The 27271-nt window shown below is 39.2% G+C and overlaps 1 protein-coding gene across 1 annotated transcript; it reads left to right on the top strand.

Moving 5' to 3' along the window:
- Nucleotides 1-1100: 1100 nt before the first annotated feature.
- On the top strand, nt 1101-27271 carry LOC111588130 (DENN domain-containing protein 5B-like). The gene is made up of 21 exons (XM_023298303.3): nt 1101-1408; nt 7546-7655; nt 8448-9165; nt 10487-10674; nt 12621-13130; nt 13229-13460; nt 16119-16269; nt 18254-18347; nt 18439-18558; nt 18639-18791; nt 20555-20633; nt 20723-20798; nt 20940-21068; nt 21166-21287; nt 22596-22741; nt 22842-22960; nt 23270-23454; nt 23619-23701; nt 24185-24311; nt 24514-24688; nt 25841-27271. Exons 1-21 carry the CDS (start codon nt 1306-1308, stop codon nt 26022-26024), a joined length of 3804 nt encoding a protein of 1267 aa, XP_023154071.2. The 5' UTR covers nt 1101-1305; the 3' UTR covers nt 26025-27271.

Raw genomic sequence — 27271 nt, forward strand, 5'->3', positions numbered from 1 at the left:
TATTATTATTATTATTATTATTATTATTATTATTATTATTATTAAGCATTGTTTAATAACAAATATACAACAAATAGGCACCAATTGTGTCATACAATTCAACTAATCCAAGCAGCAAGAACCAGAAAAGAAAGAAAGAAAAAAATAATAAAATTTTATAAAATAAGATCGTTTAAGATAAATTAACTTCACAGGGGTTAATCAATATATAAATTGAGAATCTTAGACAGTCTTAAGGCACTGCTGTTTTCCAATTTTCTTCAGGAGTAAAAGAAAAGTTTCAGATCATTTTGAAAAGCAATAAAATTCGGAGCAACCTTAAAAAATCGACATGTGATCTGGAATTAACACACTTCCTTGAGAGGTGTTTTTGTAATGGGGAACTTAGTGGAAAGTGATTTCCATATTAAAATGTGATATATTGCCAAAAAAGAAATGTGTGTCATGATTATCTCATCTCAATAAAAAGAACACAATCAAAGCTATTTCTGAATGAGCTCATTCTATTATAGTTTAGCTAATTAGAAGGTGGTTGTTATGAATTTGGGCGGTTATTTAGTTGATATTTTAGTGATATCCAGTATTTTTTTTTTATTAAGTGATTGTTTCCATAATAAATAATTATGGAATTTGTAAAGACACGATCGTAATAAACATTAAAAATATTAGTGTTTTTTAACTTTCAATAAAAATGTACCAAAGATGGACTGCAAAAGTCCCTCAATTATATATTGACCCAGGAAATGCCCTGGCTTGCTGCTTGCTTTTTTTTTTTTTTTTGTTAAATAATGAAGCTAATTCTTGTACAAATTAGCTGTAATTAATTCCTAATATATATTTAGATTACAGTAAATATTCTCTGCAAGTAATCTTGAGTAAATGTGATTTTAAAAAAAAATATATATATATGTCGATCTATGTCATTAAGCATCTCTATTTATTAATAATTAAATCCTGATTGTTTTGAACGTGGGTGCTGCTGATGAATCTCGTAACAATGACGCTGATTTTGGTGTGACGATGATGCGTTCAGGTCTTTGTCTCCCTCCCTCCCTCCCTTCCTCCCTCCCTTCCTCCCCCAGCCTCCTCCCCCTCCGAGCAGAGGAGATGACCACCGTCGGATCACCGTGACTCCGCCAGAGTCAGTCCACGGATCGGTGAGCGCAGGCGGGCGGCCGAAGCACGACGCAGCGCTCGGCTCGGGACACCGAGGAGGAGGTCAGCGGTTCGGATCGGAAACAGCGATGAGCACCGACAGCATCGAGCAGAAGTAAACGGATCTGTCAGAGCACAAACACGTCGAGGATGAACGGAACCGGAGCCGGATCGGCGTCTTGCCGCTTCGCCCACTACTTCGTTGTGTGTGGAGTGGACACGGAGACGGGCCTGGAGCCGGACGATGGAGCAGGTAGAAGATCCACCAAGCACACTAATCCACCAATACTCAACCGAGGGTGACGTTTTTTCTCTATCATGTTCGGTATTTCGCGGCTCATCCGGGCCTGTTTGTGTCGGAGCCATTAAAATCTGTTTTTGTGCTCTGTGACAGCGCTGCTGACAACACTATCTGACAGCACAATGGCCCATTTTTAACCAAAAAAAAAAACTACAAATATTCACACAATGATTATTTTCACCAGATTCTTCACACATCTCTTAGCATATAGTGCTGTTGAAATGTAGATTTCTGTGTATCAGAGTGTGACACAGATAATTAAAAACGCACATTTCAATAGAATGATCATTTCCATTTAAATTCGGAGCATTCAGATAAAATTTAGACAAAAAATGACTCAATTTCACTCCACAGTCTCGTCCTTTTGTGAGACCTCTGCTTAGAGGAAAAAAAAACACATTACATTCCTCCTCATTGTGTTTTCATCCCATTTTCTAGACAGCTTTGTGGGAATATTTCTTTCTGCAAGTCATCCACTGCTGCACCTGGATCACAGCAGAGAAAAAAAGGTTTAATAGGTGGAGATAAACAGCCTCCAGTTCTGCTCATTACAGCTGGAACACAGCTGGAACATCAGGACTAACACAGGCTTGTGTATGTATGTATGGTGTGTGTGTGTGTGTGTGTGTGTGTGTGTGTGTGTGTGTGTGTGTGTGTGTGTGTGTGTGTGTGTGTGTGTGTGTGTGTGTGTGTGTGTATGTATGTATGTATGGTGTGTGTGTGTGTGTGTCCCAGATTACACTGTTCTGAGTCACAAAGCACTGATTAATCCATCTGATGCTCTCTACCAGAGATGTCATTCTGTCACCCAAAACGCATCTGTCTTTTTCTTACTACAAGGAAAGGTGAAGGAGGTGAAAGGAAACCTGTGGGTGGATGTGAGGGGTTGTTGCCGTGGTAATGACAGCCGTAGTGATGCTGCCTTTTGTCAGGTGTTTGTGATGCTTGGTTGTGGGGCTCTTTAGTGGAGATATCAGGTTGTCGCTTTGTTCCGCACTGAGTTGCTGACACCGAGCTGAGGACAGATTCACCCAGGAGCCCTGTGTGACGTCAGTGTGCTTCCAGTGTGCTGCAGTTTTTTTTGTTTATTTTTTGTGAGGAAACAGAACCGTACAGGTGTGCTGAGAACCCAGAATGTCACTTCCAGATGTGAGTCGCAGACAATAGACACACCCTGCGTTGTCCATGTCTTCTTCTGCTCATGTGGCTCCTTTAAAAGCTGGGAAAGATGGTTTTTAACTAGCCTGCCACATAAGAAAACTGTACATTTAGGTCCAGTGTGTAGCCCTCCTGCTGCTTTTTCATTCCTCTAACTAACCAGCTGGTTTGATCGCTGCCTCCCTGCAGAGTGTCAACACCAGCGGCTGGTATATCTGAGCCCCACCAATCTGCTTATGTAACAGCAGGTCATCTCAGACCCACTGCAGCAGGGGGCTCTGCTCTGTTCCAGGGATTTCTGCCTCTTTATAGATCACACTTTATTTTCCATCCAGCAGAATGTGTTTCTTTGCCATGTGCTGCAGCCTTATATGCATTTTCAGTACAGTGTGTAATTAGTGGACGCCCACCGGGAGACAATCTGCTCTTGTTGGCTTCTCAATAGACGCCACTGTGTTTTCTGCAGCCTAATCAAATTTCACGTGATGTTGCCTGTTGGAATGCTGGACGTCTGAGGCTTCAGGCCCGATGAGAGTCACATCGGGGAGGGTGAGAACTCCACGACCCCACAGAGCTGCTGCATAACCTTGAACGGACTGCACAGATGTATGGGTCAATATATAACTGAGTGACCAAGAAAGGATAGAGATGCTTAATCTCATAGATCATTATATATATTAAAAAATTATCACATTTGCTGAAGATTATTTGTAGAGCATATTTACTGTAATCTAAAAAATAGAAAATTATTTAAAATTTTAGAAATTACTTGCAGCTAATTTGTACAGGAATTAATTTCATTATTTAAAAAAAGAAAAAGACAAACGTAGGCAGCAAGCCAGGGCATTTCCTGGGTCAATCTATAATTGAGTGACTTTTGAAGTCCATGGGATATATCTTGCATACATTTTTATTAAAAGTAAAAAAAAAAAAAGTTTTTATGTTCATTATGATCATGCATTTACAAATTCCATAATTATTATGGAAACAATCACTTATCAATAAAAAATGACTAGATATCACTAAAATGTCAACTACAGTCAAGCCCGAAATTATTCATACCCCTAGCAAATTTTGACTTGAAGTTGCTTTTGTTCAACCAGCAAGTTTTTTTTTTTTGATTGGAAATGACACAGGTGTTTCCCAAAAGATAATAAGATGGTGTACAAGAGGCATTGTTGTGGAAAAAATAATTTTGTCAGCTTTTATTTACCTTTAAAAGTAATTCTAAGTTAAAGTTTGCTAGGGGTATGAATAATTTCAGGCTCGACTGTAAATAACTTCCTGAATTTAACAACAACCACCTTCTAATTAGCTAAACAATAACAAAATGAGCTGATTCAAAAATAGTTTTGATTGTATTCTTTTTATTAAATTGAGATAATCATGACAGATATTTCTTTTTTGGCAATATATCAAATTTTAGATGGAAAATAACAAATTGTATCTGTGTTTGAGAAATCACTTTAAACTAAGTTCCCCATTACAAAAAACACAGCAAAAATGTCAACTATGTCACAAAAAGTCCTGCAATTACATATTGAGTAGTGGTTTTATTAGTAGACGTGCTGCTTCCACACAGAAAACCCAACCTGAGTTCAATATATTTTTAGTCACTTCTATCCTGAGCTCGGCACCACGTCTGAGTGTCTCAGGCTGAGATGAAAAACAAAAAATAGTCTTTTCTTCTCATCGCGTGATTCACCTTCAGTAGTCGGACAAATCTGTGCTTCAGTAATGAAGTGATTTGAAGTGTTTGGGCTCTAAAGGAATAACTCCTCATCAGTCAGCGCCGGCGGACGTTCGCTGTCATCTTAATCTCTCACCGCTTTTCATCTACTCGTGTAATGATGTGATGGATGGGACAGTGAGGCTGATTTCAGAGGCTGAATATGACAGACCTCCTCCTTTATGGGTGCTCAGTCACCACTGATGGACTGTGGCTGTTTTAGAGACCGAGCACTAAATATGAAACACCAAAAACCTCGACAAGATTGATATAAAGGTGACCTACACTCAGGACTTCATGTACTGAGGATTAGAGCTGAAACAATTAACTGATTAATCAGTTGATAGAATAAAATTATTAGCAACTGCTTTGATATTCGAATAATAAAACTCATTAACTCTATCCTAATAGTGAATATTAGCTGTTTTTCTTCTCTTGTATGATAGAAAACTGAACATATTTTGGTTTTTGGAAAAAAAACCCGACAACTTAAAGACATAATTTCGTGACATGTGTTACTATTTTCTGACTTTTGATTGACCAAATGACTAATTCATCTGAAAGTAATAACTATCTGCAGCCCTACCAATGATGTGAAGCATTCCGTGTGTATTTTTACCACATTCTATGGTGACTGTGTTTTTGTTATAGATTTACCATAAAATAACAGGAAAAAAATCCTTTTTTGCTACACCATTAAATGATAGAAGATGTAGTTACATTTACTATAGATACATCATTAAAATGCATCACATATTCTGTTTTTAATGAGAAATACTCCACTGAAATACAGGAAATTTCTGATTTTGTTGCTACAGAGTCATCATTAAAATCATTTTATGGTTAAAAGTTAGTAAATAGACAAAATTATCAGCGACTGCTTTGATAAATCAACTGAAAGGATTTAAAAACATATATTTGAATTAGTTGCATCTCGTTTGTCAGAATTTGTGGATTTTCTTTCTCTCACATGACAGAAAACTGAATCTATTTAGATTTTGAGACAAGAAAATCAATTTACAGACATAATGTAAAGACATGAGTCACTTTTTTAAAAATTTTGTTCACCAATTGATTAATTAATATGAAAATAACACATATTTCACCACATTCCATAGTGTCTAGTATAGATTAACAGTAAATAACAGTAAAATGTTCTATTTTTTTAACTGTTATACCATTAAATTCTAGAAAATGTAATTAAATTTGCTATAGGTTCTGAAAATGTTCTTTTTTTTTAACAACAAACAAGCCATTAAAACGTAGAAAATGTTGAGTTTTGTTACTATGGAGTCACCATTAAAACCAATTTATGGTTAATTAATGTTTTTTTTTAAAAGCAGAACAACAAACATTAATTATTTCCATCTTGTTTGTAAGGATTTATTTATTTTCTCTCTTATATGACCAGAAAACTGAATTTGTTTGGTTTTTAGACAAAAAAATCTACTTAAAGACAATCTAGAGACGAGTCACTATTTTTTTAAAATTATGTTGACTAATTGATTAATTAATATGAAAATAACACATATTTCACCACATTCCACATTGTCTAGTATAGATTAACAGTAAATAACAGTACAATGTTGTGTTTTTTTTAAACTGTTATACCATTAAATTCTATAAAATGTAATGAAATTTGCTATAAGTACTGAAAATGTTCTTTTTTCTTTTTTTTTACAACAAACAAGCCATTAAAACGTAGAAAATGTCGAGTTGTCACCATTAAAACTGATTTATGGTTAACAAACATTAATTATTTACATCTTGTTTGTAAAGATTAATGTGATTTCTCTCTGATCAAAAAAATGATTTTGTTTGGTTTTTGAACAAAAAAAGGCTACTTGAAGGCATCATCTAGTCACATGTCACCATTTTCTGACATTTTATTGAATGAATGACTAATTAAGATGGAAGTTATAATTATCTGCAGCCCTGATGTGAAGCATTCAGCCCACATTTCACACTTGCTGCCAACTGTGTGTGTTTGTAAAGGGAGGAAATGTGCTAATTGCAGCCTGAACTGAAAGCAGCATTTATGCTTTTATGCAGACACTAAAACAAACCTCCCTCTGCTTCTGCGTCACAGTTACAGACAAACTCTACATTGACAAACTCTTTATTGTGAACTCGTGTCAGGAGCAGAGTGGATTTAATCAGGTCAGCTGATGAAACCGAGGCTGACGTAACCGGTGACAAGCACAAAAGCCTCGTCTTGATGGTTATCTTCTACAGCGGAAGTGGTGCCATGGCAACTGGGCGTCCTTCTGCGAGGCTCCGTTCTGCCTCCCGGCACCAGCTCCAATTTGTATCCTCGGTAAAGAACACTGACTCCCCCTCTCGTCACTGTGATCTCTTAGCCTCCGTCTCCCACCAACCAATCTGACTCAGTTTGACTTGAAGTGGCTCCGTTCTCACTCTGCCTGCCGGCGTAGTTTCCTGTGTCGGGGTCTTGTGCGTCATCTCGTAGGCAGGTGAGGCGGATGTTCCTGAACGCTGAATGGGAGCTGGCAGCCGGGAGAAGAAGCCTGTTGGCCGTTTGCAGCTGATTTTGTTGTGTGATGTCAGTGAACGTCTCTGAGAATTCATGGTGGATTAGTGGAACAGAGAGAGGAGCTCTGTTCGAGGGCATCTCCCTCAGAAAGCGGATAAATAATGAAAGTACCTCATTCATACTGTCAGTCGATTACACACTCTGAATCATACACGCACTTTGTTTCTGAGCTCACACAGGCAGCGCTGTGTGTAACCGGAGATGGATGCTGACACAAGGTGCAGAGTGATGCTTGTGAGACTTTATAGGAAATATACAGCAGAGTCTTCTGTGAATTCAGTCCTTTCAAACGCCGCATATTCTCATCCTCCCTGTAAAGGCTTTCCTGCTGCAGCGTGTCATAGATCAGCAGTGGTGTGTTGCGTTTCCAGTCTATCTTTATGGTAATGAGTTGAGTTACATAACGCCCTGGAAGGGTTTTTCCCTCTTTGCAGCTGAATGGTCGTTGCTGTCGACAGCAGATGAGCTTTTTTCAGACAAGGTTGTGCTGTCCGTGTGTTTTCATAAATCAAAGCTTGTCAAATCGTAACGTCCTCACTCCCGTCCTTCCTGCCTCTTTATGAATTCTGATTCAGCACTAATCAAGGTCAGATGTCTCTCTGCATTAACCTGAAAAGTCACCTTGTCTCACACGTGTCTGTCTTCCAGGTGAGGGCTTCGAGCAGAGCCCCATTCGACGTTCCTTCAAGTCAAAGGTTCTGGTTCACTATCCAGAAAACACAGACAGGAACCCCTTCAACAAAGATGCCGTCAACATGGTGAGATGTTGGATCACACTTTGGTGCTCTGCAGCAGTCTAAGCGTGGCTGCTAGTAGGCAAATGTTTTTGTAGCTTTCCCATTTCGTGAGAGTGAATAATAAAAGTTCGAGCCTGCCTCTCTTTTTATAGTCTTGTTTTGCCTAAATATACTGAGCAGGTTCATTGTTCACTGCTGGAAAAGCAGGTCAGCATGATGAGAGCCCCAGAGAATTTTTAGCAGGCAGATGGAATTGAATTAATGTCTTGCTTGTTTTGTTTTTCTCACTTTTTAAAATTTGCTCTTACCAGCATCCCTGAAGACTATACTGTATTTTATTATTAGATTATTTGGCATCCCAACGTCTATTCATGAAAATTATGGAAAATACACCTTTTTTGAAGGACTTTTTAGAGGTTATTCAAAATCTGACAGTCATGTTGCTTCTTCAACATGTTATTTTATGTATATAATCCACTTCTTTCCAATTTCTGTCAAAAATATTTCTTTAAACTCTCAGATTTTGCACTTTTACAGCAATGTGAAGCTAATGCCAGTACAAGCATCAAGGATCTCTACCAGTTTCTTGTTTGACTTTTTTTTGCTGGCTACAAGCTTAATTTTTGTCTGATGTAAGTGCTTTCAACATCTAAGTAATTTTCTCTAATGGATATTTTGGTTGCATTTACTTCCCAGAAAAGCATTACTTTAGTGCAAATGCAGAAAAGACGAGTACAGCTTAGAAAATCCTGTGTATCAGTTGTTGAATGACCATTATATTCTAAAACCTCTTCTCCCTTCCCTTCCTCTCAGCTCTGTATGCCCAGAGGTCTGTCCTTCCGCACCCAGGCGGACAGACTCGACCCCCACTTTCATTCATTTACGATTGCTTTTGACGACGGCACTCGCTCCTACGGCTTCGTTCACACCTTCTACGAGGAGGTGACCAGTCCTCAGATTATCACTGCCATGCAGACTCTCTATCAGATGCACCATGTGGAGCACCACTCCTCTTCATCCGCCTCGTCTCCCTCCTCCTCATCCTCCTCCTCTGCCTCCTCGCCTTCCACCTCCAGCATGGACTCGCTTGCGAGCAGCTTGGATGAGTCAGACGCTGAGTCTCTAGCCGGCGTTCCCGGCTGCCTCGGCTGCTCGGGCTCCTTCGATCCGGCACGTGACACCCTGTACGTGTCCAAAGCCCTCTGCCTGGTCACGCCGCTCCCTTTCCTGCAGGCCTCTCGACAGTTTCTGGCTCAGCTGCACCAGGCGGTGACGTCGCAGACGGCCCCGCCCCTCCCTCTGGAGAGCTACATCCACAACATCCTGTACGAGGTGCCCCTGCCTCCGCCCGGAAGGTCGCTGAGGTTCCACGGGGTGCAGGGGCCCATCGTGTGCCAGCGGCCCGGGCCGGGTGAGCTTCCACTGGGGGAGTATCTTCTTGGAGAGGCCTTCTCCCTGCTGGGTGTAGACAATATGGTGAAACTACTCACCTGTGCACTTCTGGAGACACAAGTCCTGCTCTACTCTCAAGGTGAGCAGATGATTCAGTAACTAGTACTCCAGATTTTTGTTATTAGAGGATGTCACAGTTGGTAAATAATTGATAAATAATGGCAGCATTCCATGTAGCTGCTTCAGGTTCAGGGTCATGATACTGAGCATCACTATCACACTATCAGTGACTTAATGAATGGATCAGAGCCATCATTAATGTCATTAATCCCATTGCTTTTTCTACTATGAGATTTCAAAATGTCTGCAGTGATAGAGGTCACTTAATTAAACATTAAAGCAATCAAGACGTGTTTCTATCTAACAGACACACCTATAATTATATTCAGAGTGACCTGAATGCAAGGAAGTTTCTTTACATTATTTAAGTATGAACTGTAACTTTTGAGGAGCACACATGCTGTTTCTCAATAGCATATTAAATAGCACCTTAAACCCTGACTCAGAAATGTTTTTTATGTTGAAATAATGAAAATAGACAGTCGCACAAGACATGACATAAAATCTAAGGAGATATGACAACATCAAATAACATAATGCAGGTTATTTCTCGTAGCTTAGGTTAAAACTTAAATCTGTCTAAAAATCTTATATATACTGTCTTTTGAACTGCAACACTTGCTTTCTTGTTAAATCTCTTTATTCTTGTAGTATTGGAGCGATTCAGCTGTATATGTTTTAATCACAAAATACGGATAATGATACAGAAAGCTCTACCCTGCAAGTTGACAGGATTGGTTGTTTAGTTTTGTCATGTATGAACCCTCAAAACTCTGAAGAGACTGCAGCTACAAGGTGGAAATGCTCAGCCATGGCGTTGACTGCTTCATTTGCTCATGATGTATCTTCTGGTTTCCAATAAAAACTACTATTAATGTTAATACTGACATATTAACAGGGTGAAGTACTTGATTTTCACTGGAAGTGGTCTTTAAATACTGTAGAAAATACAGTCAGTCAAAAGTTTGGACACACCTTCTCATTCAGTGCTTTTTATTTATTTGTATTATTTTCCACATTGTAGATTAATGCTGAAGATTAACACTTTTTTATTTACAACATAATTCCATATGTACTCCTTTATAGCTTTGATGTCTTCAGTATTAATCTATAATGTACAAAATAACTAAATAAAAAGCAGTGAATGAGAAGGTGTGTCCAAACTGTTGACTGGGAGTGTGTAATGAGGGTGAGACATCCCCAGTCATTAATGTTGCTGTGCTCTCTAGCATGTAAACAGGCAAATTAATTCAATAATCTGTAGGATTCTGCTCTGATTCCTTGAAAATGAGGTCTCCCTTCGGTACCTCAAGGTGACTCATGATGCTTTCTGTCCTCAGACTACCAGCGTTTGATGACGGTGGCAGAGGGCATCACCACCTTGTTGTTCCCATTCCAGTGGCAGCACATCTACCTGCCCATCGTTTCCACGCCGCTCCATCACCTGCTGGATGCTCCCGTGCCGTTCCTGATGGGAATCCAGCGGCGAGACGGGGCTCAGCGATCCTCCCTCCACCTGCCGCACGAGGTACAGCACTCAGAAAGGAGCTTATATGCAAATGCTGTTGGATCAATATGTGATTGTGGGACTTTTTGAAACATAGATGACATTTTTGCTGTTTTCAGACCTAAAATCCACATGACTGCCTATAACCAAACACCACATGGCATTTTTATAGAAAGATTCTTCTAAATATTCTATATACAATTGAGTACAATTGAAATTAAAAGTTATTTATAAAGATATTGTAGTAAACCTGTTGACATGCCATAAATCCACACTTGACTCACACACTACTTTATATTAAATAACTCAGAAAGCCTTGGAGTCTGGCCAGTCTTTTCTTCAGGAGGAAATGACATCATGTGGAGCAGGTCATGTGATCTGGAATTAACACACTTCCTTGAGAGGTGTTTTTGTAACGGGGAACTTAGTTGAAAGTGATTTCTTGGACACAGATACAACTTGTTATTTTCCATATAAAATTTGATATATTGCCATAAAAGAAATATCTGTCATGATTATCTCAACTGAATAAAAAGAACACAATCAAAACTATTTTTGAATGAGCTCATTTTATTATTGTTTAGCTAATTAGAAGGTGGTTGTTATTAACTTCCAACAGTTATTTAGTTGACATTTTAGCGATATCCAGTCATTTTTTATTAATGTGATTGTTTCCATAATAAATAATTATGGAATTTGTAAAGACATGATCATACTGAACATTAGTTTTTTTTCTTTTAATAAAAATGTATGCAAAATATATCCCATGGACTTCAAAATTCCCTCAATTATATATTGACCCTTTTGTTTCCAAATATTGCAAATATTTTTGAACACATTCATATTGAAGGATGTAAAAACGTTTTGTTAGACTGAAGCAGTCATGAGAATCCAGTCTGAGCTGCTTGCAGTTCGTCCTCTGGCTCTGGCCACTCGAACTAGGACAATGCATTTCCTCAGAGCTATCCCCCCCGCCTCCACCCCTTTCAAATTCAATCCTGCATCCGAGATGACTTTATGCTGCATGATTATCTCACTGAAGCCTCTTTGAAGTCGCTCTGCCCCAGAAAAGAGGCAGCAGTGAGACAGCTCTGGGGAGGATGAAAGCGGAAAAAAAAACAAACAAACTGCAGAGCTTGACAGATCCAGAATAATGAAGCTGGCTGAATAATTAATGAGAATTAGAGATCGCCACTTATTCCTTGAGCTGTGCAATTTGGAAGAAGTGGGAAACATTTTAACTGTGTGATTGTTTGGAGTTCATTCTCCTTAATATACAAAAAAAACTGGCAGCGTGTTTTGTTTTTTGTCTGCTGAAGCGCAGAAGAATCAGGAATTGGAGCAGAAGTTAAAAGCAGTGAAATATTTTTGTGTCATCTCTGAATCTGAAGCGTAAACTCTCGAGGTATTATTGCATCTACTGGCTCCTTGTTTTCTTATTTGGATCAAAGAAATGATAAAAAAAAAAAACATACACAACAGTCAGGAGGGTGAAGCTGCACAGAGACTCGACTTCCCTGGAGGCTGTAAACCGACTGCCTGAGGTCACTGCTGAAGGTCGTGTTGCTGCTGACTGCTGCGCTTCACTGCTGCTTACAGAGGCAGTTCTTTAAAATCAGTGCCTATCTTTCTCTCAGAGTCCTGTACTTCATAGCTCAGCAGCTTTATGGGCACAGTTTTTTTTTGCACAGGTTTCCAGAGCCGCTTTTCCACAAAGCGATAACAGTAATCATTGGATAATCCGTCACGTGCTAATATCCTTATCAAAGTAGAATACCAAAAATCTATTATTGAAATGTGAACCGCCATCTCTGGGCTTAATTGGGTGCTAAATCTCTGCCACTTTGTCTACATGAGATAAATGGGAGTCGTCGTGACCGGTTAAACCTATTATGCTTATCTGACAGAGGAGCCGATTGAAAAGAGGTTTTTCACAGTTTGACTCTCTCCTTTGTGCTCCTTCGCAGGCCAACCTGTGTTTCGTGGACATTGACAACCACTGTGTCGAAGCCCCCGAGGACCTCCCTCTGTTTCCAGATCAGACCGAGCTGATCCAGGAGCTGAGCGAGGTTCTGTTGCATTTTGGGCTTGAACCGCAGGGGGGAGTGATCACCAAACCCACTACCTCCTCCTCCTCCTCCTCCCCTCGCCTGAGCAGCCTGGTTCTGGAGGATCTGATGGAGGACAGGAGGAACGGGAACCTGGGAGGTGAGGAGCTGGCGGTGCTGGAGAGGCTGCAGGCTCTGGCGAGGAGGTGCGGAGGAGAGAAGATGTCGGATGGAGGAAAGACGCTGGGACACGCGTTTGAGGAGGAGGAGGAAGAGCTGAAGGCTGCCAAGCTGAATATTCAGCTGAGGGAGGTGTTTGCCGTACGTTTCGCTGCCATGTTTGGCAGATACGAGGAGTTCGTCATCCACAGCGCTCTGGATTTGGACTCTTGGCTGAGCAACCGAGAGGGAACGTTCAGCTTTGACAAGGTACTTCAGCAGATGACTGACTGATCTCATAAGAGCCATCTGTTTAAGTCTAATATCCCCAAATGAGTTATATTAACGTCATACCTTCATTGTTTTAGGGTTCCTTCCTCTCAGTTCAGCCAGCAACCCACTTGCACTTCTTCTCCCGGTTCCTGGAGACGTCCATGTTTTCTTCTTTTGTGGATGGGAAAGTAATCTCTCGCTGGGCAGACAGGGAGCCGCTGCAGCTGCTGTTTGACAGCCGTTTGGAGCGAGAGCGACTGTACGATACAGGCGAAGAAGACCCCCGCAGCTGTCCTTACAGGAAATGCACCACGCTGTTTGAGTCAGGTACCGTGATGGTGCCCATTGTTATGCTGTTGCAAGATAAGATACACAATAAATACTGTATTTCTGCAACATGGAACACACAAACACATAAATGCAGCTCAGATGTCGTTGTCTGAACCTTGTAAACCTCAAATCATCCAAGCAAGTTTGAAAGTCATGTTGTCTTTTTAAAAAAAATGCTTAAACTACACAATTTAAACTTCCTGACAGTCCTTGAACTACTCATCTGTGACTCATTACAAACTCAGTCAAGTCTAACCTTAAAATTAGGATATTTAATCTAAATGAATCATTTTATTCTCTATGCCTCATCTAAAAATAACCTATTTGGTCTAAACTAGATTCTGTAAAAAACAAAAAATTCTGGGCTGCTTAGTGTAAGCATGAAGCCATTTGTGACTCAGCTGGGATGAACGTTCACATGACAAATATTCAGGGACTTTTTGACTGAACTGCAGGCTGTTCTTACACGGAACAGATAGGAAACAGTTTAAAAATCTAAATAATAAAATAGATATTGCACATGTAGAGGCACCGTTTTTGGGCACTTAGTAAAATGTCGTACATGTTGAATTCTAGTTGTTTTCAGTTGTTGGAAATTAAGTAATTAAAAATATTCAACTCAAATTTTTTTATGATTTAAGGCTTTAGAAATTTGTCATTCTGCTCAGTAGACATCTCTGAAATCTCTCCTCTTCTCACCGTGGTTGTACTGTTTCCATAGAGATGCAGGATTTAATAATGTAGTGAAAAATAGGTGCACAGTGAGAAAAAAGTGACAGAAGCAAATATAACATCCAGAAACTGCTTGGGGTTTAGAGGGTGAACATAACCTGACTTCATTTCCAGAGATTGTTCATGTAAATCTGACAGTGGAGTTTATGTGCAGATCACTGATTAGTTCCTGTACGTTTAGCACTGATGACTGAATGGATCTTTTAATTATTACATTCGGTCATTTAAACGAGTGGTGTGAAGGACTCCTTGTTGATCTGTTGAGGCTCTTCCACCAGTTTCTTTTCCGCATTTGAATAATTGGTAGCAGGAGAATAAAATGAAACCCGAGCTGAATGATGCGACTGAACCGTGTGCCAGACTTTGCAGAGGGAATCTGTGAATCAGCCTCCATCTGCCCGTCTCTTTGGGTTCGTGTGTTGATTATGTTGTTGGCCTTTCTGCATCATCATTTTCTCCATCGTTTGTAATCAGCGCTGATGAAAGAGTCTCCTGCACCAAGATAGTTAACTGTGTAAATTATAAGGGATGGAAACAGTTCCTGAATAGAAATTAAAACCAAATAACTGCATTAATAATTAAAAATGATGTAGCAATAATAATTAGGAATTCATCAATAATTTAAATGCAAAAAGCATGGGATGGAATAGGATAGAGGAAAATGGGAGTTAGAGAGGGGTGAACTAAAGGATATGGTGGGGGATGAGGATTATATAAGCAGAGGACAGTGCTTTGTGTCCTGCTGCAGCAAAATAAACTGCTCACGTCTCAGTGTCCACATTTAGATTCTGCCTCATAGATGCTGCTTCATTTCTTTTCTGTCACACCATCAGCTACATTATATCATCGATTCATGTGATTCTCATGCGGCTAAACAACTTAGAAGCAGCTACTGACTTAAAGACATGACATTTAACTCGTCCTCTCTAGAAATATCTCTTTCTACAGTAGAGTCAATGTATAATTGAGTGACTTTTGAAGTCCATGGGATATATCTTGCATACATTTTTATTAAAAGTAAAAAAAAAAAAAAATGTTTTTATGCTAATTATGTTCATGTCTTTACAAAGCCCATAATTATTTATTATGGAAACAATCACTTATTAATAAAAAAATGACTGGATATCACTAAAATGTCAACTAAGTAACTTTCAATTTCACTTTTACTCAATTATACATATAATATTTCGAAGAATGTTTCTGTAAAAATGCTATGTGGTGTTTGGTTATAGGTGACCATGTAGATTTTAGACCTGAAAACAGCAGAAATGTCAACTATGATACCTGTTAACTATGTTACAAAAAGTCCTGCCATTATGTACTGACCCTGTATACACAGCGTTTAACCCTCCTGTTGTCTTCATTTACAGGCACCAATAAATATTGTTTCCTTGTCTGAAAAAAATCCAAAAAATCGACAGAAAAATTCCCCAAATTTCTGAAAATTTGCAAAACCTTCAGGAAGAAAATTCCAATAATTCCTTGAAAGTTTCCCTTAAAAGTTTAATTTAAAAAAAAAAAAAATCCCCCAAATTTGGCAAGAAAATTCTTGTAAATATTTCCAAAAAATGAGTAAAAATCTTCCAAAAAAATCCTAAAAATATCTAAAGTGATTACATATATATCAGTAAAACTTCTAATATTTTCTTTAAGAATATTCACAAAAAATCAACCAAAATCCAGTGAATTTCGCTGGATTTTGGTTGATTTTTTTGTGAGTGTTCGTAAACATTTTTAACATTTCATTTTTTCCACCAAAAAATGTTCGAAGATTTCCAAAAAATGTTGAAAATGTGGACATCAGAAGTTTCACTGTGAAAATGTTTTTTTTTTCCCACATTTTCAAACTTTAAACCGGGTCAATTTTGACCAGCAGCACGACACACGAGGGTTAAACAAGCATCTCTGCATTTGTGTCCACAGCTCACAACATTGAGCGGCGGCTGCTGAAGGCCGACCACACGGCCATACACCCCCACCTGCTGGACATGAGGATCGGTCAGGGTCGGCACCATCCGGGTTACTTCCCCAAACTGCAGGCCGATGTGCTTGCACAGGCACAAAACACCAACAAGTGAGCTTTGTTTTCTCCATTCAAACAGTGATTCCCAAAACACAGGTACTTCTAAGTAGAGCCCAGGAGGTGCTTTTGTGTTTGCACTGATATATCTGCATACTCGGTGTGATGCTGATAATCTGTTGATTTAAAACTCACAGAAAACAGCTGAAATAACTCGATAGAAGTAATAGAAAAGTAGCTGAAAGTTGTTGTTACAGTATCCTCTTCTGTTACGACACCTGCTGTAAAATCAGTGGAAATGAGCTCATTTAGAAGCAGAAGGTGCTGCATTAGAATATACCAGTTTCTGGATGCACACTGTATACAACCATGTTTATATAACATAATATGGGCTTATTCTGTGTACAAAATTTTTACCTAAACACCCAACTGTCAACCAGATCTGCAGCTGAAACTTAGCCACTACTGGTGTACCATCTCTTCAGTTTAGCTCATCAACATTAGAACTGTTGGCCGTTTGAGAATTGGAGCTTTGTAGGTGTGTCGTAGCCCTTTATTTGACACTAAAGGGACATTCCTTAAAATGTAATTGAATAAACAGAGGATATCTGAGTGTGTAGCTAATGTCCGGTTAAAATTTTGTTCTTGAGTTGACTTTATCAATTAGTGAAATGGGTCCAAATAATATGAACCGTGGGCGTGAATGTCTGGGAACACTGCAAAAACTCTAAATCTTACCAAGTCTATTTGTCTTATTTTTAGTCAAAATGTCTCATCCCAATTGATTTAAGATAAATTCACTTAACAAGAGACATTTCAGCAGATGGAGGGACTTGTTTTAAGGCAATGCATCTTAAAAATCTTGTTAAGTCAAACAATCTGGAAATTATCTTGTTTTGAGTTGAATTTTACAAGAAAACTCAAAATAAGTTTAACCCTCGTGTCGTCCTGCGGGTCAAAATTGACCCGTTTTAAAGTTTGAAAATGTGGGAAAAAAATATATTTTCACAGTGAAACTTCTGAAATTTTTGAACATTTTTTGGTGGAAAAAAAGAAATGTTAAAAATGTTTCTTAAGAACATTCACATAAAAATCAACCAAAATCCAGCGAATTTCACTGGATTTTGGTTGATTTTTATGTGAATCTTCTTAAAGAAAATATTAGAAGTTTTACTGATATATATGGAATCACTTTAGATATTTTTAGGATTTTTTTGGAAGATTTTTGCTCATTTTTTGAAAATATTTACAAGAATTTTCTTGCCAAATTTAGGGGATTTTTTAAAAATAAAACTTAATAAAACTTTAGGAATTATTGGAATTTTCTTCCTGAAGATTTTGCAAATTTTCAGAAATTTGGGGAATTTTTTTGCTGAATTTTTGGATTTTTTCAGACAAGGAAACAATATTTTTTGGTGCCTGTAAATGAGGACAACAGCAGGGTTAATGCATCTCAAATTAGGAGGTTACATGAAAGCGGAAATGCATTTTTGAGTGAAAAACTGCTAATTTTTTACCATATCTGGCTTATTTTAAGATACCTAAACTTGACAATCCTGGTAAAATATAGTTTAAAGTAAGTTTTCCCAGCTAATTTTAAGATCTCAATATTCTAAATATCATATCTTATTTCAAGAAATCTTACCAAGCCATTTTTCACTTGTTCTATTGGCAGTTTTTTTTAACTTATTTCAAGGTAAAAGTTCCTTGAAATAAGTTTATTTTTCTTGTTTTTGGGAAGGGCATTTTTTCCAGTGAATAACTGAGGTTTCGCTGTAATTTGAAGTGGTACATTTTTAAATATTTACACCAATGCACCATATGTGGTGTTTTACAGCAAATTTGGAAGAAAAAAAAACACAGAATTGTAATGAAAAAGCCAGAGAGCCCACTTTATCAGCAAACTATAGTTTCTCCAAACATTAGACTTTGGGGCTCTACTTTATCACCTACAAAAATAAACAAGTATGCAACTTATATACAGTTTTACACACTTCAAAATGTGAATTTAGTTTTGCCGTATCATCTGCGTGAACAGGTGGTCCAGCCGTGTGACAACATCATCACGCAGGTCCGAACCCAAGAGGTCGATGGTAAACGATCACTCAGGAGCGGACAATGAGCTGAGACAGGTACCTCCATGTCTTCACGAACGCACACAGACAAACACACGGGCTTCAGGAGGCTGGTGTCGGTTTAATTTACTTTTGTTTTATCCAACAGAAACACACATATGCGAGGAAGCTCCTCCGGCAGTCTAAGCTGCTCGACCCGTCGCCTCAAGCTGTCTCTCAGACTCACCGGGAGTTTGTGGACGGGCTGCTGAGCGAGTGTCGTCTGAAGGTGGGAGCTCGCTTCACTCACAGATTTGCTGTAAAATCTCAGTGTGTTGTGAATGACACGAGACTTTCTCTGCCTTTTAGACCAAACGGATGCTGATGGAGAGGATGGGGAAGGAGAGTGTGGAACTGGGTCAGGGTGAGGCCAACATCACGGGGCTGCAGGAAAACACACTCATCCACGGTCTGTGCGATCTGCTGGAGAGAACCTGGGGCCACGGTCTGCAGATGAAACAGGTCACACATGTGGTTTAACACGACTAATCAGCTCAGATGGCCTGCAAACACTGTGTGTCTCTATGCAAAGAGATGACCTATAAAAACATCTGGGTACTGCGTGTTCTCATGTAAACAGTTTAGATCAGGGGTGTTAAGCATGCGGCCCGTGGGCCAAAACCGGCCCTGCATACGGTCCAGTCCAGCCCGCAGGATGGCTTTGCAAAGCCTAAAAATTCCAGAGAACACATTAACTGCAGATTGTAAATTAGTAAAACTATAAATTGAAAATAATTTCTTGACCATGACAAGTTGTTTTGGTCATAAAGTAAAATACTAGATCGCTCAGTGTTCTTTTGTCATTTTTTGTCTCGTTTTTGTAATATTTTGTCTTGTTTTTGTCATTTTTTGAAGCATTTGTGTCATTTGTCCATTTTTTTTTTACTGCTTTGTAACTTTTTTGTCAATTTTTTTTTGTTTCTCGCTTTTGTCGGTGTCTCATTTTTGTCTCATTTTTTTGTGTCATTTGTCTCATTTTTTATCATTTTGTTTCTTGCTTTTGTCATTTTTGTAATATTTTGTCGTGTTTTTTTTGTTTCACTTTTGTTGCTTGTCTCATGTTTTTGTCATTTTGTTTCTCGTTTTTATCGTTTTGTTTCCTTTTTGTTTCACTTTGACTCGTTTTTTGTCTTATTTTTGTCATGTTGTGTTTCGCTTTATATTTTGTTTTTGTCTCATTTTTGTTGTTTTGTGTATTTTTTTTGTCTCGCTTGTGTCGTTTGTCCATTTTGTTGTCGCTTTGTGTCTTGACATTTCAGGTTGTTCATATTGTTTTGCAAAAAGATGATTCATTACATGTGAACATTTTCAGAATGTACTTTTTCTGCACTAAAACAAAGGAAAGATTTGGATTATTACGCTCTGATTTTACTGGTGTGGCCACTTAAAATCAAATTGGACTAAATGTGGCCCCTGAACTAAAATTAGTTTGATACCCTTGGTTTAGATCATGCATATGCAACACAAAGATGATCAGTACATAGTTGCGGTACTTTTTGTAACGTAGTTGACATTTTTGATGTTTTCAGGCCTAAAATCTACTATAACCAAACACCACATGGCATTTTTACAGAAAAATTCATCTAAATGTTATATATACAATTGAGTAAAATGGACATTGAAGTTATTTATAAAGATGTTGTAGTAAACCTGTTGACTACTTTATATTAAATAACTCAGAAAGCCTTGGAGTCTGGCCAGTCTTTTCTTCAGGAGGAAATGACATCACGTGGAGCAGGTCATGTGATCTGGAATTAACACACTTCCTTGAGAGGTGTTTTTGTAATGGGGAACTTAGTTGAAAGTGATTTCTGGGACACAGATACAATTTGTTATTTTCCATATAAAATTTGATATATTGCCAAAAAAGAAACATCTGTCATGATTATCTCAACTTAATAAAAAGAACACAATCAAAACAATTTTTGAATCAGCTCATTTTATTATTGTTTAGCTAATTAGAAGGTTGGTGTTACTAAATTCAGATGGTTATTTAGTTGACATTTTAGTGATATCCAGCCATTTTTTATGAATAAGTGATTGTTTCCATAATAAATAATTATACAATTTGTAAAGACAAGATCATAATGAACATAAAAACATTAGTTTTTTACTTTTAATAAAAATGTATGCAAGATATATCCCATGGACTTCAATTATAGATTGACCCAAGAGATGACTGTATAAAGATGCTTTATACTGACAAGTGTGTTTATTCTGAACAGGGGAAATCTGCTCTCTGGTCCCATCTGCTTCACTACCAGGCTGCCCAGCAGAAGACGGAGGCACCAGCTGAGTCTCCAGGTCAGAACACAACTCGAGTGCTTTGTTTTTCTTGTGTAAATCGCTGAGTTAAGAGTCGACTGATTGTGTTGAACTCTTTGCTTTTCTAGGATCCAACTGTTCGGATCAGAGAACGCTTGATGACGGCACTTTACCCCTGAGAGGATCATTAATACAGGACATGAGGTGAGGAGAGTAAACCTGCTTTGATGTTGGAGAGAGTGATGGAGTTTATAAAGGATGAAAAGCTGCTGTTTATGGAGGGAGGTTTTCTAAAAGGTCTCATATCTCCATCTGCTGATGCCAACCTGCCTGCTGTTGTTCCAGGTTCATCCAGACCATGAGTGAGGGTCTGTCTGAGGTGGGTCAAGCCCGAGCCTGGATCCATCTGGCTCTGGAGAAGAAAATGCTCTCCCAACACCTCAAAGAGCTGCTCACAAACCAGGAGCTGCTCAGGTCATTAAGCTGCTGACGATCACCGCTATGCTGTTTTCTTTACATTTTATTTGTATTTATGTCTGACAGATTTTTTGTTCTGGCCGTCCCCCGACAGGCAGCTGTATAAACCCCATGCATTCCTGCTCTGCGAGGAAGAAAGGGAGCAGTTTTTGTTCCACCTGCTCTCGCTCAACACCGTGGACTACCTCTGTTTTACACGCGTCTTCACCTCCATCTGTAAGTCCTGTAAACTTTAACAACAAAATGGCAGAATTTACTGGCAGTTTTGTAGCTTTCCAAGGACACTGAAAGTTGGCTTTGGGTTCAGTTTTACGACACTCGTCCCCACCCAGCTGGTCTTATTAACATCCAGGGTCCTAAAGTTGCTCAACTGCTGCGAAAATTTACTCTCAATTTGGGGGAGAAGTTGAGACTTTAATAACTTTCTGAACCCTGAGACCAACTGCTGGGTTTGAAATCATGCTGTCTTACAAAATATGACCAAAATTAAACCATTTATCAGATCCAGAAACTGTCAGATTTTAAACCTTCAAAGGTCCTTGAGCTACTCATGTGTGACTTTGTGACGCTTTTCTACATGTCTTCTTTAAAAATTTGGTGAAAATAAACCATTTGTTTTAAACAGTTTCTGTTAAAAACTAGAAATTCAGTGCTCCTTAATGTAATCAGAAAAACATTAATGACTCAGTAGTGACCAACTGTCATGTGGCAAAAATTCTGAGACATTTTGGCTGAACTGCAGACTGTGTTTGCATGAAGCAGATAGGAGACAAGTATAGAAATAAAACAAAAATGTGAATATCTCTAATGTGTAGATTCAACTGTTTTTTCAATATTGCTAACACGTGGGCCCTTTGAAAAAATGTTGTACATGTTGATTCAATTCTTGCATTTTTGTTCAATAAATGACAGAAGAAATTTAATTTTTTTAAGGATTTATGGCATTATAATTTTCTTGTACTGCACAAAAGATATTTTTTTGTTCTCCGTACTTCTAGCCGTTGTTGTGTTGTTTCCGTAGAGGCGAAGGACTTCATATTTCAGTGAAAACTGAGCTCACTTTGAGAGAAAATGTGACAGGAGTATGGATGTCCCATAGTGGCTTTTTTTGCCAATAACCGCTACGCCGATATTGTCCAACTCTCAATTTTAGATTCTGATAACTACCGATACCGATATGTGTGGGCTATTTAACTAATTTTAGGTAACATCACATATCTCCTATCGTGGAATTAACACATCATGCCTAATTTTATTGTGATGCTCTACTGGATGCATTCTCAAATGCAACAAAGCTTTCCAAATGTAAACATTGTCTCTGCAAAGTAACAATTTTATCGCTTTTCATGATGGGCAAAAAAACCAATCACGATATTGACCGATATTAAATATTTATGCCAATATCGGGTCGATATTATTGGACATCCCTAGACAAGAGCACAAAAAAAGAGCAACACTCAGAAGCTGCTTGAGATTCAGAGGGTTAAAGATACAAATGTATAAAAACACTGATTTGCTCTCCAGGTATTCCATATCGTGTCGTCATTATACCCATGAAGAAGCTGAGCATCGCGATGGCGACGGTGAACCCGTGGGTGTGTGTGTCAGGAGAACTGGGTGATTCAGGAGTTAGACAGATCCCAAAGAATACACAAGAAATCTTTTTCCAGGTTTGTATTCCACACTTGAGCAGTTAAATCAACATCATACCTGAATTAGACGCATGGAGAGTTACTCACTGTGATTTCTGCTTTTTTTTTTTAACATCAGTGCCAGAACCTGGGCAGGCTGAGCACTCTGCAGCTGGGACAGGAGAACTCCGGCCTGCTGGCCAAGTGTCTGATTGACTGTGTGATGGTTTACAACGAGATCACTGGACACACCTACAAGTAAGATTCCTATTCTGGCCTTAAGCACTGAGTGTAGCCTTACAAGACTGCAGATACATGTATAAGAATGTCTTTATGGGCAGCAGCTAATGTAGTGACACCTAAATGATCCTTCCTAAACACTCCCATATAGAGTTTACATCATAATAACACAAAGCAGGCAGAGAAAATAAGTGTCATGTCCCTTCAAGTTGATGGTAGATAGCAAGTCAGTGAATAGCCAAATGGGCTAAAACATATCCTCTGTATGATAAGTCATGTTTTAGTTTTTATCTTGAACTTCATCAAACACTCCATCTGTCTTCTCAGGTTCCCGTGCGGCCGATGGCTGGGGAAAGGCGTGGGCGACGGCAGTTTGGAAAGAGTCCTCATTGGTCAGCTGGTGTCACCTGGTGCAGAGGAGGATGCTGGAAGGTGGACAGGGACGCCTCCAGAGCTGGCCTCTCCTTCTCAGAGTGTCCGAATGGTGCTGGGATCGCTTGGCAGCCGCAGCAGTACGTGCGCACAAAGAGCACATTCTTTAGCACAATAGCTGACCTACTTGTTTGGGCAGCTCATTACAATAACACATTCTGCTCCTGTATCACCTTTCTGTTCAGCTCCCTGTTCTGTTCCCCTCATGTCTCTATCCGTAACTCTTCTTCACTCATCTTCTCAGGAATGCTGTCTGTCGAAGTACAGGAGGACATGAGGGAGGCGGCGAATAACCTTGTGAAGCATTTCCACAAACCTGAACAAGAGGTGTGTGACTGTAATAGTGAGTTAGTCTGCTTGCTTCAGCTCCTACGTTCATTTATCTTACGGGCTGACAAGGTGTTTAATGCGTAGAAGAGCATCTTTGTAGCAACTGTCAGCCTCCTGTGTGTGTTATTTTTTATCTCTAACATGGTTCATTACCCCGACTTATCCAGCACAAGCCTCATTTGTTTCTCTTGTGCATCAGTCCAGCAGCTTAAAAGCTCTGGAGAGGCTCTTTTTAGTTTTGAATTGGCTTCCAATTTATTTTAATAACATCTTTAAGTGCACTGTCTTTAATGTACAATCATATGCTCTGCCCTGTTTGTTTCTTTAATAAATAAATAAATAAAAGAGCCTTTTAAATTCTAACAAACTGATCGCTGCTGTGGAGGATTTGGGGGAAACTGAAGCTCCTTCTGTCCCACACAAGAAGGGATTTACCGATTGGAAGATGAGCCTCCGTTAACTGTGTTTCTGTCGTTTCAGAGGGGGAACCTGACGGTCTTGTTGTGTGGTGAAGGAGGCCTGGTGCTTTCACTGGAGAAGTTCCTCCTCCATGGGTTCAAGTCTAACCGTCTTTTCCAGAGGAACGTGTTTGTTTGGGACTTTGTGGGTAAGTTCTGTAAGCTGATAAAATCACGTCTGTTTCCCAACTCCATCTAGTGGCAGTCAGTGTGAAGTTTACATCTCAAGTTACAGGCAACAAAGCGTGACTGATATGTTTTGCTATCACCATCCATCTCCTCAGTTTTCTCTTCTTTTGTCAGAATATTAATAAATTATAAACTACAACTATCACCAACTCTCTCCCACAGAGAAGGCTGTGGTTTCCATGGAGACGGCTGATCAGATGGGCGACCTGCATGGATCGACGCTGACTAGAGGTCCGCCCTGCGACTCACTGTGCCACTACGTCAACGCCATCAACGCCTCCCCCCGAAACATCGGAAAAGAGGGCAAATTCCAGCTGTTCGTCTGCCTGGGAATCAGGTGACCGGGCATAACTTTCAAAATGACGGTTTAAAGAGTCAAAGGAGAAAGATCCAAAGAGTAATGTGAAAAAAGACGAGGAAAAACTTCACAAAACACGTGTGCAAACGAGGAAAACTCTAAATTAGGCTTGGGAGAGAACATTTAAAAAACCATCCCCGCCCTCAGGTTGCTGGTGTAAAAGAGAAACCACAGAAAAGAAACTTAGTGCATATCCAGAAATAACTGAAGTGAGACTAATGTAACAAATTTAAGATATGGATTCATCATCTATATTCAGAGCAGGAATAGTTATGTGATCAGCCCTAAAATATAATTGTTGCACACAGACACACAAAAACCATCCATATTTCTGATTAAAGTCACAAAGTATTTGTGACAACAACAGTGGTGGCTGCATTTCTTTTCTCAATTTAGAAGCTGAGCAAAAAAACTAAAATACCCACTTTTTAAATTTAATTGGATGTTTTAATTAGATTGTTTCAAATTTTGCTTGATTTGGTTGATCTCTCCAGAAACACAGTCAGAATCAATACAGTGAAGCTGGTTAAAACTAACTAAATGTAATTAAAATTAAATACCACATGTGGGCAGTGGAATGACAGAGTTGTTGTGATAAAATGATGGGTGGCCTGTAACTGTGTTTGTGTAGCTAAAATAAAGTTTCCAGGTGCTGCACAAAGCATGCATTACACTACAGGGGATAAAACCAAGCGGACAGAAAGAATTAAAGTTAAAAAAGCACAAAGGATTAAAAGATTGGCAAACCAACAGAGTTTAAATAAAAAATAGACAAGAACAAAACAAAATAACCAGAATAAAAGTACATAAGAGAATTCATTATGTTAAGGAAGCTTTTCTGTAATAATTTAAGAGAAGACACTGACATTGCCAGTGTGTCCTTTTCTATTTCTCTTCATTTTTCTGTGCGTTAAAGTAAAAGCTGTTAAAATTAAACAGTCTTTGTGTCCGTGGTTCGCACTGACATTGAATGAAGTCGACATAATCAAGGTTAATAAAAACTGAAAGCATTTTAGCTCCATGAGACTGAAAGTAAAAAAGCACACAGCGCTTGTTTGCCTTCAGTTCAACTCCAGACTTGATCAGATATTTAGAACTCCATCACTGACCATCACCGCTGTCTCTCTGCAGGGACCGGCTTCTCTCCCAGTGGCTCCCCCTGCTGGCCGACTGTCCCCTGACCGCCCGGACGTACGAGGACGGAGCTCTGCTGAGGGACCGAGCCGCCGTTCACTCCCTGTCTCGCATCCTGCACACGCTGAACGAGTTCAGCATCACCCTGGAGACGGCGCTGGTGAAAGGGGTCGACCTCTGACCCTGATTTGGATCTCTGCCCTGTAACCTACGCTGGTGGGTTTAAAACGTTCATCTTTCCATCTGCGAGAGAAAGAGGTACTTTGAGACACTTGGGAAACGCGACTTCATCATTAAAAATGGCCGGAGGATCAGATGAAGTCGCTGGCAACTCAAGCACCAAACATATTGCCTTGTTCACTGATGTAAATGTCTTATACACTGTATTTGCTTCAGGAAATAGTCCTCTGCTTGTTTACACTGTGAAATTCTGTTTCCTTGAAGAGAAAGAGAGTCATGAATACGCTCACATCCACCGTAGATATTTTCCCCGCTCAAGTCATTTCCTGTACCCGACCCGGGACAACTATAACTGTCCTCCTACTGCTGTGTTGCTTGCACTGGAATTTTAAACTTAAGCACATGCATGGCCAGAATCTGTTTGTTTGTTTGTTCTTTGTCTTCTGGTGTTGTGATCTGAGATGTCAGGACTCAGGCCTTATTATTATTATTATTATTATTAATATTATCGTCATTTTTCTTGACTTCATTCATTGAATGTCTTAGTAAATATACTCAAGAAAAATACTGCTCCCCACTCTATACTGTTAAAATTGTTCTATTATTATGCTCTTGTTATACTGTGTGACGTCTGGCCTGTTTCTCATCGTTTATTTCAGTTCGGGGTCACGTGCGACGCCAAGTTGTGCTCATAAAAGTCCTCAGTTGGTAAAACACTGGATCCAAACTGGTGTCCTAGTTGTGTCAGTTCAAGTAGTGTTTGTCATTTTGTCAGAAAGCTTTTACCCCCCCTCTCTCATTGTAAATACTTTTGCTTCATCAGACCTTTGATAGACTCCATCCATCCTGTTTGAATCGTTTCTCATTTGTTATTTCGGTGTAATGAATTTTGTGACATTTTTCTGTAAAAAGGCATCTTGTTTGTGTCCGTGGACAACGATAGATTCCACTTTCTTATCTGGGTGAGAGTCATGCGGTTTGTTTCTAAACTGTTTAACTGTCTTTGCAAAAAAGCAGACAGTGAACAGAGCACAGGTTGTTTAAAAAGCGCTAGGTATTATGTTGATGTCACGTTTAATTTAACAGCTGAAGAATTACGAAAATGCTGTCTCCTGCACTATCCTGCAAGCACTATGTAACCCACAATGACCAAGCCTCTATTACCGTTTCAATACAGATTAGAGAAAGCAATAATGAACTGTTATTTATGACGTGTGCTGTCGAAGAATAAAGTTAATAATGAAATAA

This window comes from Amphiprion ocellaris, chromosome 3, assembly GCF_022539595.1.
Source record: "Amphiprion ocellaris isolate individual 3 ecotype Okinawa chromosome 3, ASM2253959v1, whole genome shotgun sequence".
NCBI classification, from domain to species: Eukaryota; Metazoa; Chordata; class Actinopteri; family Pomacentridae; genus Amphiprion; species Amphiprion ocellaris.

Excerpts from the sequence above, each read along its gene's own strand:
- LOC111588130 (XM_023298303.3), top strand. The coding sequence starts at position 1,306 with ATGAACGGAACCGGAGCCGGATCGGCGTCTTGCCGCTTCGCCCACTAC. Across the intron at positions 7,656-8,447 it reads ACAAAGATGCCGTCAACATG|CTCTGTATGCCCAGAGGTCT; the intron begins GTGAGATGTTGG and ends CCTTCCTCTCAG. Across the intron at positions 20,799-20,939 it reads TCATTAATACAGGACATGAG|GTTCATCCAGACCATGAGTG; the intron begins GTGAGGAGAGTA and ends CTGTTGTTCCAG.